At 45.4% G+C, this 15841-nt stretch overlaps 1 protein-coding gene across 2 annotated transcripts in view; it reads right to left on the reverse strand.

The window, feature by feature from the left end:
* Positions 1–3537: 3537 nt before the first annotated feature.
* BMP2K (BMP2 inducible kinase) overlaps positions 3538–15841 on the reverse strand; it is a 46944-nt gene continuing 34640 nt past the window's right edge. The window contains exons 15-16 of one of the 2 annotated variants that reach the window (XM_068188137.1): positions 14988–15101; positions 3538–5750 (exon numbers count right to left, since the gene is read on the reverse strand). In XM_068188137.1, coding sequence (XP_068044238.1) covers positions 4318–5750; positions 14988–15101 — 1547 coding nt within the window. In that variant the 3' untranslated portion in view covers positions 3538–4317. The remainder of the gene's footprint in view (positions 5751–14987; positions 15102–15841) is intronic. The other variant, XM_068188138.1, reaches the window with a different exon arrangement.

The raw sequence follows: 15841 nt of genomic DNA on the forward strand, positions 1-15841 counted from the left end.
TCCTTGGAGCAAAATCATTCCTGCTTCTCATGCAGCAAACAATAGATGTCAATGGCTCAGCCATGGAACTTGTCCCACAGCCAGGGATTTTTTGGGGAGACTCTCTAGCTGAATTTGCTGATGAACTCAGCTTTTCAGCCTACTACCAGTACTCTTTATTAACGGAGTCCTGTTGCTGCTTTGTCTGTTCTTGACCATTCCCATTCTTACTTCACCTCACCCAAGAGTAAAATCAATACAAGGAGCATTCAAAAAATCTGCTCCAGTAAACAACTGCAGGAAGGGGCTCACACAACATTATAGCTCCGTCCAGAAATTCAGAGCTCAGTCCAGTGGCATTGGGAACTGTACATGATCTTTCTGCAAGTAAGGCTTTAAGGACTAATACTGAACCAAAGGATTTTTAACAACTTGGGCACAGCAGGATGACTGGACAGCAAATACAACTACTTAAAACAGTTTAAAGGGAGTCACAGGTGCTTTCATGACAGCTGCAAAATCATTCAGCAGCAGCACTGCTTATAATGAGTAAATTAAAGCCTACACACGAAGACTTCACAATGCAGTGTTGAAGACACCTGCAAAGGCACTGTTAACCAGGTTCCTTTATTTAACAACTCCAAGGGTTTTATGATATACATCAGCTTCACCAAAAAAAGTTAAAAGTTCTCGCTTTAGTAGTACACAAAAAAGCTTTAGAAACTCCAAGTCTAACAAGAAATGGAAGTGTAGTTCAGGCAAGTGCACTTAAAAGCTGAATGCCAGCAATTTAAAAATAGTTTTTATGCTCTTTAATAGTAGGTGATGCCTCAGTCACAACTTTAGCCATATACACCATGTCCTTGATTTCCTTTCAAAATAAGCTCTATGGAACAGTAACACAGCAGCCACCCTTGGTGCTTAACTCATATTCACTCAGGTCACAAACATGATTGTGGCTGCTGGGTTACCAACACCACAGCAACCCCAAGGGCTATGTTATGTGTGCGAGCATGTGTATATTTTATATATACTTCTTAGATATATAAAAATACACAATATAGTATAAAAAACTCCAGATAAATTCTTTTTCTCACAGTAGCAAATATATCAACTTATTTTCACAGTACTTGGTTTTCCTAACTGGGACACCCAGAATGATTATAAGCTTTTTCCTCAGACGCTGGTGCTCACAGAGCCCCCTGCCACACACAGGGCAACCAACGCATGAATTGTATTAATTACACACCTAAGGGTCTTTTGAGTCCAGAGGCAAACACAACTATTTTTTCTTACCATGACCACAACCACAAAGTGGTTGTGCTTCTTAGGACTTTGGGACAGATGTGCTCTCCAGCAGCTGATCCTAGAAGGCCTGTGCTTCAGTCCCTCAGCATGCTGAAAGAGAAGCTGTAAAAACCCATTGGGATTTCTGTCTGGAAGGGAAGTGTCAACTCCTTACCTTGCCCTCTTGCTACCACAGGCAGCACGTACATGTCTACTGCAGCAAGGGCTTTCCTGATTTCAGCTAAGGTTATGTTGCAATCCACACACCCTGAAAACAAGCAAAGGATACCCCATTCCCTGACAAGTCACACATTTCACCTCCTTTGAATAGTAGATAGTGGCTGTAAGTAACACCAAACTTGGTTTCAGTTGTGTATAAACTACATATACCAGGAAAAGTCAGCTTAAGCTTAGCAGGGTGCACCAATCTCACATAGACCATAAAAAAGGATAAAATAACTAAAGAAAAAAAAAAGGTAGATTTAAGCAAAAACCTGATTAGTGTCTTGAGTATGGTTTGTTAAGGCCATTAGGAGGCAAATATCATGGGCCATAACTGGTGACAGCTCTAGAGTCACTGGGGTCTTCAGCTTGCCTTTGCCTTATCTCTCCCTTCAGCTTTGCTGTGCTGCAATATAACTGCATAGAGACCCTCTGCCAAAACCCCCTGCAGCCCTCCCCAGCCTGGAGCCTCGGGGTGTAATTTACCTGATCGCTTCTGCCCACACTGCCTCTGTCAACACCCAGCCTCCTTCCTGCATGTCCAACAGCCCTCACCTCTCCTCCTGGGCCCTGGAGCCAAGCCCCAGGGCCATGTGCATTGTCAACCCTTCCCATTGCTTTCCCACTGGGAAGACAGCAATAGCCTGGCTTTGGTGAGTACCAGCCTCATTTAGGACCACAGTTTTCATCTCATGTTGTGTCCACCTCACTGCCCCATTTGTTATCTTGCTGTGTTCCAAGAGCTCTTCAGGCAGGTAACAGCTCTGAAAGACATTGAGAAAGGCAGCTCATAATAAGCGTGCACAGAGAAAAAAAAAAAAAAAAAAAAAAGAAAATGACTGTTAACCTGAGTGTCAGAAATGCTACAAAAATTGGCATGTGCTTCTTGCAGCCTTTGGCACCAAACAGGTGAGAAGAGCAGTAATAAAGCCTGGAAAGTCCTGTGCTGAAACATTTCTACTCAATCTAAGGGCTTAACTCCTAAGCCTGGAAAAGGCACCCTGAAGCAGGCACAGCTGGAATATTCCACTTATACCCTGTGAGAAGTGAAACCGAGGAAGACGAAGGTAGCTATCTGCATCACTATGAGCTATGTTCAGATTGCGGAGCTAAGGGAAGCAATCTCCCACACATCCTAGAGGGCGTTTTATCAAACTGATCCCAAAGGAGTCACGTGATTTGTTTTCAATATGTTTTCAGTGACTATTGAAAGGGACCAAATCCCCCCACTGCGAGATCTCAGGATCACAGATCTCCTGAATATCCAGCAGGAGGCGTCGCGGGCAAAAAAGCTCACAACCCTGAATATTTCACTTCACCTGTGACAGGGGTCACATGAGGACACCTGGCCACGAATAGGAAAGTCCCCTACATGCAAACAGCCAGCTACCAACTCCTCAGCCTCCAGTGGAGCAGTACAGAAAGGTGAGACAAGGCAAGAAGCCACCTCCTTCCGTGTCCTTGTGAGGACGGCCATGGAACCCAGGCTGGGCTGTCCCAAGGGGCACTGTCTCTGTACACGGTGTCCATCCTGCCTACACACACCACCTGCTTCTGCACCACAGGAAGCAAACCCTGTGCTCAGCAGTGTTCACACCTCCTGCCATCACCCGAGGCACCTCCTGGAGGTCCTGGGCAAGCAGGGCAGGGGTCCTTCCCAAAAGGCTCTGTGGGGTGAAATGAAGTTCAGCAGTCTGGCAGGCACCAGCTCCTGCTGGAACACAGGTGGGTCAGGAAGCGTCCCCAAAGCTCAGTGCATTTAGCAAACCTTAAAAGAACATCAGGTTACAGTCATTTCATAAAACTGTTGTGGTAAAAAACCAACAGGTCTGAGAGAAGACACATTTTCTTTTCAATCAAAACCCAAGATGAAAACAGACACAAATCCCAAGTTGTAATCAAACCAATCCAATGGTTGTACCTCACAGTCAACTCCGCAAATCATCTGAAACACTCCATGTGCCCAAGGATAGCTCCTCTTCCAGTGTGCTGAGGAGTCTCCCAAAGTGCTGTAGTCCCGGCCATGTCCCTGCTGGCTCACTCCCCCACACATTCAGGCTTCTCACAGATCAGTAAATCACCTGCTTCTTTAGTTTTGACTCTACATTTCCAGTTTGCTACTTTACATTAATGGCACTTACTATTTAAAAAATTATTCAAAATTGACCATTTAGGCACACAAAAAAATAATCTGCCTTTCATCTCTGCAGCTGCATAGATGTCTGCAAGGTGCCAAGCCATAGCTGTGCTCTGGAATTCTGGGCCACAGCCCCTTGAGGATGTGGCTGCTTTATTTTTATGATTAATAAAGGTAGTTTTCACCTAGGAAGCAAAGACTTGGCTATTTCCAGCACATAATCTGGATATCAGTACGTCTTGGTTCTTAGGTCTGCTGAGACACGAAGAAGCACCGCAGTTCATTAGCCTCCTATACATATGGGAAGCATTTTCCATGCGCTCCCTGCCTCTTCTGCTCCACTGGGGCACATGGCAGAGGGATGGAAAGGCAAGACCAAAGTGCACAATGACAATATGTCCCAGGGCCCCAAGTTAGTGACAGGGATTCACATCCAATTCCTCACTTCATTCTGGGAGCCATCTGCCATAAGGAAACAACACTTCTGATTTTTTTTTTTTTCTTTTTCTCAAAAAGACCCAAATCAGAACTAGCTGTTATTTGCAATTCCATCATGCATGCAGGCCATTGCCTCCTCAGCCTGAACAAGCTGTACAACACAGGCTCCTGGCATTTCAACCACATAAATTACTCCACTAAACCTTTATTAAGGGACTTGGAGAGGTGGAGATGGGCAAACCCATTGGAAGCTTCTACTGTTTAGAAGGGAATGGAGCTGCTCCAAAGGGATCTAACTCCAGTGCCTGCTGTGGTTGGCTCTGTGTGCTTTGCACCACCAGCTCTGTGAAGGGCACTGCACCAAAGTCATCTGTTTTCAGCCCGTCCCCACTGTGAACGGCTCCGTGCAAGGAGCTCTGCCTCGGCCTGCCAGCCACTACAACTGTGCCGTGGTCCCCGTGGCTATCCCCAAAGCCCTGGTGCTGAGCATGGCGCATCAGCTCTGGCGGGTGGAAGGGTTTGGCTCCGAAAGGATCCAGCAGCGTCTCATCTGTCTGCAAAGGGTTGGCTCGATCCTTGCTGTCAGTCAACGCCACACTGATGTTCTCCTTGGAGTCCGAGATGGTCAGGAACTCGTTGCTGCTCTGGGAGTCCCTGCGGCCGGCCTTCCTGTGCCGGCGGGCGCGCTCCGGGGTGCGGTAGTTGGGTTTCAGCCCCTTCTTTGTGCTGGTGGGGGTGCCATGATGCCGCTTCCCGTTGCTCTTGGACACCTCCTGCTTCATGCGCCTCTGGCGGGAAGACAGCTTCTGCAGGTTCCGCTGCTGCTTCACCTTCTGCTGCTGCTGCTGGCTGCCTGTGATCTCCTCAAACGGAACCAGCCCAAACAGGTCCTGTCTAGTCCCAGCAGACTTGGGGACAAGGGATGGCTGAAATGGGGTGCAACCAAAGATATCCACGCCCCGTGGAGAGGTGGGGGAAAGCAGAGGCTCCATCCCTGCCCCCTGCACATCTCGCTGCGGCACCTTTTTGCTGAAAGGAGCTTTTATGAAAACATCAAAGTCATCCTGCTCTTGGCTTAGGCTGGGAAAAGCCACCTGAGAAGAAACATCTTTGTCCACTTTCTCTCTTGCCTGAGACTGCAGAGTGAAAAAGGGCACAGCTCCAAACACATCAAATTCCTGGCCAGAGTTGATCAGAGTGCTTGGTACCTCAGGCAGGGACATAGGCACTGAACTGGGCTCTGTGATTTCACTGCTGCCCACACTGTCTCTGAACCGAGTGCTCAAGAGCCCTTCCACACATTTTTGCTTGGTTCGGTCATAATCAGAATCAGAGCTCTGCTTTTCTTCCTCCTCTTCTTCCACCTCTTCCTCAGAATCCATGAGGAGAGGTCGGTGGCCTAAATTCTCTGGTTCTGTATCATTGTCATCATTGAAGTCCCCATTTTCTCCATGCAAGACTTCTTCATCCTCCTGTTCTTCTTCTTCCTCACTGCTCTTGGGAGAAGGAGGATCAGATTCAAAATCACTCTCTGACTCCTCACCACCTTTTGTCACGTGTCCTTCTGCACTTTTCCTCCCTGCCCGGGGATCTCTAAATGCATGGCTCAGTTTTCCAGCCTTTGTTGGGGTCCCTAAGTTATTTCCTTGATTGCTGGCTGAGTTATCCGCTTGTTTTCCAGGGGAACCTGCAGGTCCAAAGAAAAAAGCAAATGAAAACTTAACACATACAAAGGCAAAACTTGCTTCACACTCCCCACAGCCACGCATCCCAGGAGCTGATGGAAACATATATCCTGTACTTAGGGAGGGAAATGAACTAAAATTCAGATTTGACGTTTCAAACAACACACATAAAATCAACAGACAGAGCTGCCAGCTTTACTTCTAAAGCACAAGGTGCCTGGGAATTCAGTACCAGTATGGGGGGGCATACAGAAGCAGCTAATGGACACAGCTGATCTCTAGAGACAGCTTTTCAAACCCAGTCATTACACATGCTTTGTGTCTAAATGCAACCTGTCAGCTCAGCTTCTCTATGGCAAGGAAATTTATCTACTTGTTTCCCCTATGCCAGCTTCCTCCCTACTATTCACTGACAACTAGAACTGAAAGAACAATTCACTGACGAGTCTTTTGTGGTGTGGTTGCCTTGGGAACACTGGAAGCAGTAAAAATTTTGCAGCAGTACAAAAAAGAGATTGCAAAAGTAGGCAGAGCAGGGGAGGCTGCACAGTGGCACTAGCACCGCTCTCGTCACTAAGCACACCCAGTTTCTCCCTGTGTCAGAGCCCCATGATGTGGGAAGATGTCTTCAGGAGTGTAACTGCCTCTGATTTCTACTGGAAAGGAAAGAGAAGGCAGAAAATAAAAACACCCAAGTCTTTACTAGGTAAAGCACACTTGCCCTTGAAATGTCCTCTTGGCCACAGACAGGGTGCGTAATGTTAGATGTAATGCCAGCAACAGCAGCGAGAATTCACCTCCTGGCAGGCCCAGAGCCATGGCCCACAACCTGTGTGCCACTCTACCCAGAGAGGCTGCCAGGCACCCTGGCACTGGGGACAAGCCTCTCACATCTACAGCATCTGACAGCAACTGGGGCCAGGCCTACTCCTGTGAAAGCAGTTATTAGAGAACTCTACCCAAAGCACTGCATCCCTGACCTCACCCAAGCAAAACTGATGTCTTCCACTTAGGGCTTTATTACACAAACACTGACATTTAACCCCTTCCATGTGTTCAAAGGATAGAAAAAGTTTGGGATGGCTACAGGCATCTTCAAAAATCATCTTCAGCTACTTCTCCAAAAATCACCTTCAGCCAGAATCCATCTCATAATTCTTGTTCTTGCAATACATCAAACATTTTCTCAGCTAATTCCTTCTTTCACAAAGAAACTAACATGCAACTTCTCGGACAAGTCAGATTCTTTTCTCTCTATGCTCCAATTTTACAAGAGCCATTTCTTCCATTTTTAAAGGGAATTAAGAACGATTTCTTCATCCACCAGCTTCCTCACTCCTTTGCAGCTGCACTTAAAATAATCAAAATTCAGCAATACAATTCATGTAAGGATTTAAAAACAAGATGACCACAATGACTAAAACCATCAGGTGATTAGGGCTTTGAGCTGTTTCTTCTTGCCTTCTGGTGTCAGATTGCTTCTTATCTACTGTAATTTTAAATGCTACATATTTGCTTTACCCACTAAATTAGAATCTGGATTATTCTGCTGCTTACTTTAGATTTCCCAAAGGTACAGCTTTCACATTGCACTATAAAACCCCCCTAGCCTCCAAATCCTGCTGTTTCCAATATTTACTGGAACATTAACGTTAGCATAAATGCAAATAGATTTAAAATAAAAAAGGACTACTTCCAGGCTAGATGTTAACACCACTTCCACAACAAAAGGCCCAAACTTTTTCTCTGTGTCCATTCCACAAGAGTTTACAGTCCCATGGAATGGCTAGATCTTTGCACTTCATCTCAATATGCAGCAAACAACTAATAAGGCAATTTTTTTTTTCAAGGAAGAACTGAATCACAGTGTTACCTAATATATCTGACTTTCCAGAATGTTTAAGTATTATTTGTTAAGTGCTGCAACAGTCAGAGTCCCGAGAAAACAAACTGTAACAGGCACTGACAAGACAGAACACAACCTCTCCCACAAGCAGCTGAGCTGCCTAAAGGGCTGTCAGAGGAACACGAGGTGCAGCTCTCAGCCCCAGAGCTCTCCAGACAGACAGCACAGCAAAGAGGACGTTTCCCACAGCACACTCCATGCATGGGCACCCGGCTGCTCCAGCATCCCAACAGACCCACCTGTTACAACTGTGATTCTTGCTGGCAACACACAGCAAATCATCTTGGGAATCAGGCATCAAGACAACTCAGCCTTTCCATCCTAAGGTTTCCTCTCTTCAGTCTAACAAGTACAACCTCCAGAGGACTCAGATGAAACCAGGAACAACTGACCGAGCAATCCCTCTTGCTGGAGACATGCATCCACAGCAACACACAAGCCAGGTATTTTCCCCCTGTACTTGGAGCTCTAAACCACTCTTCAAGGAAATGCTGAGCACCTTCCTGGCTGACAGAGGCACACGCAGGGGAAGTGACTGAATAGCCAACAAGGACGAAGTTTGATGCACGTGTTGATTTTTACTTTGCCCACAGCAGTCTATTCTGGTCAGTTCTGTGGCCTCTTGCTCCACTGAGGGCAATGCCGTGGCACACTTGACATAGCACACACCAACCAGCCTTTTTGCTGGCAGGAATGAGGCAGTCCGCAGGAAAGGGACGCTTAAGGTGTAGATTTGTCAACATCTGTCCCTGCACATGAGAAAACACGGTCCAAAATATCTTAATTTTGAGGCCACTTAAAGACACAGCAAAAAGACTTTTTCCCATTCTAACAGCACCACAGCACAGTCAATAACTGCATCTCAGCTCAGCAGTAGTTTCTGAAGGAGGTTTCCAAATTTCTAGCTCTTCAGCTGAGATTGCTCCTTCTCCAGTCTCCTTGCCAGTGTTAGCAATGTGACTTGCTTATTGCAGCACAAAACCAGTGTCCAGGTATTATGTACAGACTGGGAATTATCCAACAGTGACTAGAAACTCCAAACCTCCGCTAGGAGCTCACTATTATCAGAGTTGCAGAGCCAGCACGTTTGACCCTACATGGACCATGTCACCTGGAAAGCAGGTGGCACGGAGCAGATGATGCTGTGAACAGCAACTGCTCCCGATATGTGGGTTTGAAGAAAACGCTTGTACTCCAAGGAGGATTTCCAGAACAGCGACATCACTGCTCCCACACTGGAGTGTGTCAGGAGAGAACAAGTATCTTCCTTTATCCTTCTGTGTGTGTTGAGGATAGAAACAACCAGAGCCACCTGCTCCAAGCAAAAACTACTCTAAGATACTCATCTTGCACACTTTTAGCCCTACCTGGTCAACCCTGAGGGAACAAACCATCTCTGCGCCCACCTTTGCAGCTGCAGTGGCTTCATGTTAACCCCATGAACAGGGATAAAACTGCATCAGACAAGAATCAAAACCAATCCAAAGAAACACAAATATCCTCCCTAGAATGATGGTATTTTAAACTAAGATAGGAATAGTTTGGTCTTCTACACTGCAGTTGCCCCCGTTTCACTGCTAATAAAGTTAGCAAATGAAATAGAGCACTACACACAAACAATCCCCCAAAAGGGAAAAGCCCCTGCTTAATGACAATTGAATGCTCTGGCCAAACAGATTTCCAGACTGAAGTGTTGTGTCATGTTGATTTCATGCAATCTTGTCAGGCTACAGCGCTGCAGAGACATTCAGATACACATTTACACAGCATGGCTGCACACTGGTGGCAACATCTGTTTGCAATGTGCTGCTCAGATTACCACACTTCTAATCAGGTTTGCAGCTTGTAGGGAACAATTGTTCTTGGCTCAAATGCGGATGTTCCAGGTGGAACATCTTTAATCATATAAGAAGATCCCAATCTTCAAGGAAATTTTCTGTTCCGATGTTCTTTTTCGAGACACAGGATTATAAGAGGATGAATTCCCTCTAACAACCACAGTAATTACATGCCTTCTGCTGGTTCTTCATTTTAGGGTATGGCGGGGGTAGCGCAAGAGTGGGGCATAAGAGCTTTAAGCTCCCTTGGAATTGGGAACATACTGCCACCATCATTTCATAACAATTTGCCACATGTCAGCCCAAGGATTAGTGGCGGGCTGCAACTAAATCTGCACCAGTTCTCTGACAACAGCCAGGGCAGCAGCTGCTCAACACTGTAATGGATTTACACATCTTATCACCTCTATTTTCAAGAGCAACAAAAATGGAAGAATACCACACTTGTACCTGGCACTACTGCTGACATTCTTTTAAGAGATTAAAGAGCAATATAATATAATTCTCAAGAGATTAAAGAGCAATATTAAAAAGTGCAACATGCCCATGACTGCTGCAAGATTTGAAAAAAACTTAAAAAAAAAACCCACAGTAAATCATTTTGGACAGAAAATGCAGACCCTTGGCAGAGCCCAGACATACCATTTATACCTGTGATGGGTGAACAATTTCAGGTCACTTAGCAAGGGGTATCTAGAATAGGTGAAGTTGAAGATCTTGATACAGGGAAATATCCTGAACCTGCATTCAAGCAAGCACTACAAATAACTGAAGCCACAGACAAGAAGGTACAGCATAACATCAGCAAAGCTTTCAGTGAGGACAGATATTGACAAGAACTTACTCTGGCAAGTTAACTAAACCTGAAACACTCTACAACACCCAGATCGCTGCACACAGGTCTGGGCACCTTTAAACAATCAATACCAACTGTTGGCAGGAGCCAATTTTTCAAGTTCTAAAAGTGGCTCAAGTCTTTTTTGTTTCTTCTGGTCTGGTATTAGTAATTTCTTCTTAAGTTCTAGCAAGCTGTGTCTCACTGAAAGGCCCAGACTGCACAGTGGTCCCAAGGCTCCACAGCTGTGGTACACAACTTGCAGTGGTTTGAAACCCTGTTGGAAGCAGTCACAAAAACCAACCGAATGAATAATCATCCCCCATGTCTGCTCCCACCAGGACATCACACGTCTCCGCTGTGACGCCATGCACATCCAGCAGCACCTACTGCAGCAGGGGATTCCCAGGGATGTGTCCAAGGCTCCGGATGACTCCCATGGCACTGCGTCTGGCACACAGCTGGCTGGTTTTCTGCAAGATCCACACAGCTGGGGCAACACACGCCACACCACAAAGCCCCTCTTAGCCCAAGGTAGACACCTGCAGCCACCATTTGAAGACACCACCAGACTACCGAGTGTGGGAAGTTTGGAAGTCAGAAGGAAGCTGCTACAGAACTGGACTCACTTTTATTCAGTCCCTGCACAGAGAACAGGCCTGCAGTGGCTCAGAAGGGCTTACCACAGAGGCTACAAAAACAAAGTGACTTGATCATATCTACAGCACACATGAGCTGTACAACATTCAGCAGAACTGTTAATGAGACAACCTGAACCAGAACCCAGCCCGAGATCCTAGGCGACAGCGCATGGAGATTGTTCCACAGGAGTCAAATGCCTGTAACAGCTTCAGGCAACACTGCCCAACATCTCCACTTCTCACACAGCCCATTCATGTAACTTTGAGTGTTACCTCAATTCTTGTATTCCTTCTGGAAATTGCAGTATTAAGCTGAGGGAAGCAAAAGGCCATCCTAGCCCAGCTTCATCCCACAAACCATTAGTGTGAATAAATGCAAGATGACCAAAAGCACTGAGCACAGCTCGCCAGCCAATTGTACTATATTCATGAAATTTCCTTCTTACATTTGAGAGCACCACAAAGCGTCTTTCTCCCGAGCTTCTGAAACACTTGATAATAACAAAGGGCATTACAACATAAGCTGGTTAATACACACTTGAATAGAAAACTTCCGTTCCAAAATGCTGTCCACAGGAGATGTTTTTTTCCCCCATCACCATTCAGTTCAGGCATTCCAGAACCAGGACCTGTTTTCCACATGTGAAGTGCTCAAGTGGCCCAGTGCTGGCTATTTAATTCTCTCTTTCATTAAGAAGTTTGCAACGTAGGGTTTGTTTCTATCAGATCAAGCACTGGAATTCTTTCCCAGGCCAAGTTTCTTTTCCAGTCATCTCAGGTCTTAAGGCACTACTATTTTCCACAAAAATTCAGGCATAAAGTAGTGTGTGTAGCAAGTTTACTCGTGAAAACGCTTTTAGTAGGATACACACCAAAGGTGAGAGACCCCAAGAGCTTCCACAGTGGTTCCCTATTCCCCAAACTGAGAGGAACCCAACATCTGTTAGCTCATTTCGCACCCCTTTCCCTCTGTGCACACCAAGGGACACAAGTGATGCTGCTGGCTCTCCATTCCCACCGGACAAAAATATGTACAGAAGGTCTAACAGACAAGCAGCTTCAGTCCATCCAGTTGCAGGTTTCTTCTCCTGGTAGCCCTTGCATCAGTGCCAGCCTGAAATACACCCTCAGCTCCACAGCAAATATCCCAAGTCACGGCAGGCCACAGAGTTTCCCAGCGATGATCGAAAGCTTCCAGTTCCAGCCTCTGCTGCTCCCTTGCCTCGCCTTCCCAGACACATGTTAACATACCTCGTGACACATGCTTAGCCAGATTACCAGCAGCTGATGTTGGTGAGTCCAAAGATGACACATGATAGTCATCATCTTGCTGCTCTCTCTCAGGAGGTGACCTAAGTCAGTTATTACTGAGTGAAGAGCTGCTTTCAGTAGAGACCCCTTAGGCCTCCAAAACAGGAGGAATCCTCTGGGTGACTCTACTCAGCCACAACCCACATATGTGCTTTATACATCAGAACTATGCCAGAGCAAGGAGAACCAAGAACAAAAAACCCAACCTTTGAGTTGGAACTCTGGTCAATACAGTAGAACATAACTTCAGTAACAACTGTTACTCTTCAAGAAAGTCAGTTTTATTTACTTTAAAGATCCCATGTTCATAAGGTCACCACTTCATGTCATTGTAATTCAACAAGTCAGAACTCAGTGGCCAGAGCCTTGGGCAAATAGTGCTAGCACACTCCCCATTTGGCCCGAGACACCTTACAATAAAGAAATGAAACTTGTGCTTGAACAAGATCCAAGAGTCGCTCTTGCAAATGCCGGAATTGCACTCAAGGTATCAAACCTCTGTTCCACTTGCCAAGCCATCACCTGCCCTTGGATGCCCTGAGTAAGGGACACAGGTGGTTTACTTCTCAGTTACAGGTTTCACAATCACAAGGAACAAACCAGAAAGAACAGGTCACAAAACAGTGTTAAGTGCAAACAGAAATCAAAATATCAGAGAGGGATATTTGTCAAGTTTGCCCCAGAAAGTGCTCAGCTAGAAATTAAATATGTCCAGGTCAACAGCTTTCTCCTTTTCTTAGCTGTCTTGCAACTCCTCTTTTCAAGACATTACCAAGAACAGTTCAGTGGGGAACACAAACCAGCTTTTAGAAGATCAATATTAACATTTAAACATTTATTGTACCTGATTTGTTTACTAAGTGCAATTCAGAGTTAACACATAATTAACAATACCTTTCTTGAAACCAAGCCAATATTTACTCTTGTTTAAATGCCAGTTAAAAGTCCATAGGAAAAAAGGCTACAGAAAAGTGCACACTTTTTTCCCAGTGCCACAGCTACTATACAACTAGCTCTTGTTTAAATGCCAGTTAAAAGTCCATAGGAAAAAAGGCTACAGAAAAGTGCACACTTTTTTCCCAGTGCCACAGCTACTATACAACTAGCTCAACATGTTTCAAACAGCCTGGTTTTTCAGTCAGGACTGAATTTCAGAGGATTTTTCCTCCCCTTAATAGAAGCAACTCTCTTTTTTTTTTTTAGTGTGTCAAGATTAGAGCTTGGATTCCAAGTAACAAAAATAAAGCACATGATAAAACACAGTGAAGACATTTGTTAGAATCTAAAGCTATATTATAACCATCTAAAAAAACTAGCAACAATCAAATGAACTTCCAAGATCACAGGTGAGGAAAGCAATACAATAAGCTCTGGACACAAGGGTATGAACACTTGGCAGGAGACAAAGTACCTGATGGTCCCCATCTTAAATGGAGTGTAAGCTATTTTCTGTTTGTTTTGCATGTGAATTCAGGCTTACCTCTAAGTCAAAACAATCTCTGGAATGAAGATGCCAGGGAAACCTTTCCCAATAGCACCTGCAGAGCAAACCCTTCTTCACTTAAATGGCTTTCACATGGCACTGAACTACTGCACATGAACAAGGTGACAGAAAACTTGTCCTGAGAGAGCAAAACACAAGCACAAACTAAGAACACAGTCCTACAGCAAGCAGAAAGAATTCAGGTCTAGGGACAGGAGCAGCCACGGACACAGGGATTTTCACCGAAGGCTCTGCAGAAGACAAGAGCGTTACCCTGTCCACCCTTCAGCACATGGAGCACCAGAGCCTTTGTGAGCACTTGGCAGCCCTACCAGAGTGTCTCCAAGAATGCAGGAGCAAAGCGAAATAAAACACAGATACTACTGTAGGTTGACCCCAGCTGATTTATTTTAAGGCATGTTACCTGAGCTTTTTAAGTTCCATAAGAACAGACTGTACATGTCATACTAAGGCACCTTTATCACACAAGAACTCGCAACAAAACCCAAGTGGCTCCATAAGTGACTGACACTCCTTTTACCATTCAACTACTCCACAGGCTTTACTTTGTCAAAGGTACCAAAATAAATACTAAAGTGCTGATCAACCAAATGTTAAAACTGTTGCTTAAGTTGCAGGGTGATTCAGTTTCCCACTCACAATGCCCACATAACACATTATTTTTACTTTCATTCAAGGTAAACATAGTCAAAGCTGAACTGAGAAGCAATAATGAATGCCCACCCTCCCTATGTACAGACAATGTAAAATGTTTGTGTTTGACTCAACTTGTACCAAAACTGTGCATTAAATGCATAGAAGCTTACTGTCTTCACTTGGCTGGACAACTGAACTACAGATACTGTGTGAGTCAGAAGCAGACTCCAGGGAAGTAGCAAAATTTGGCCTTAGCAAGCAATTTCCCTTCAGCAAAAGCACTTGTGGTTCTGCCCAGGTGATGCCCACTGCACTGGCCCAGCAGAGCCACACCCTACACAGTCTGTCCCAAGGCTCCACAGGCACCAGGAGCTGGATGCACAAGTAGTTTTAATTGGAGGTAAAGAACACACCAACACATCCCTTCAACCCAAGTGCTGTTAGGAGGCAGCAGAGCTCCCTGCCATTCTTTGGTCACTGAACTGCTGTGCATACTTCAGCAGATACATACAACCACAGGTATGTATGCATACAGCTACGAGGTAATCATGTCACAGATGGAACTTGCCTTGCTGAGAAATGAAAGGAACAGAACCAAAGGGATCTTCAGGAGGACTTGTCTGTGGAGCAGCATGTGGCTCCACATTCTTATCTGAAGATGCTCTCCTGTCCACCAGCCTGTCTGTAAAAAAACAAAATGAAACAGAACAAAAAATAAAGTAAAATAAAATAAAAATGGAAGGACTTACACCTATGCAAAGCTATGCACTGTACAGGGTGAGGGAGGAATATCTTCTTTGACAGGGGGTTTGACAAAGGCTTGTAAGAAGCACAGCTCTTGCCTGCACAGCTGGTTTGGACAGCTCCTTCCTACTGCAATGAGACCGGTAGAGCGCCGGGGAGGCTCTGCACCCACACCTATCCCTGCTGGAGCACCAGGGAGATCCCAAGTCTTTGTGCAATGCTATGAAAGCTGGGCTGGGGTTCTTTCCCAGCGAGGAAGCAGACTCTCTTTCTTGGCTCCCAGTTCTGCAGAGATGTTTAAGTGGTTACAGGAGCTGTTTAAGAAATCTACTTCAAAATGCTGTCAGAAATGCAGCCTCAGATATCGCTTCTGGCCCATCACTAACCAAGGATCACAGCAACACCAACAACAGAGAAACAACAAGAGCCAGGAGCTCCAATCTGTCACTCTGTGTCACAACCCTCCATAAGGGTGCTCAGTTCAGAAATTCATCCAATTGTGCATTACCTTTTACTGCAACCAGCACCATTCTACTAGGAAAACCCTCACCAAGTATAAGCAATGTATTCTATTCTAGGAACTGGATCCCCTTTTACAAGAGAAGTGATTAATGGCCCCAGCAGTACCCATCACTGCACACACTGACATTTAAGCCCCTCAACACATGAAATCTGATG

Source organism: Anomalospiza imberbis, chromosome 4 (assembly GCF_031753505.1).
Source record: "Anomalospiza imberbis isolate Cuckoo-Finch-1a 21T00152 chromosome 4, ASM3175350v1, whole genome shotgun sequence".
Taxonomy (NCBI): Eukaryota; Metazoa; Chordata; class Aves; order Passeriformes; family Viduidae; genus Anomalospiza; species Anomalospiza imberbis.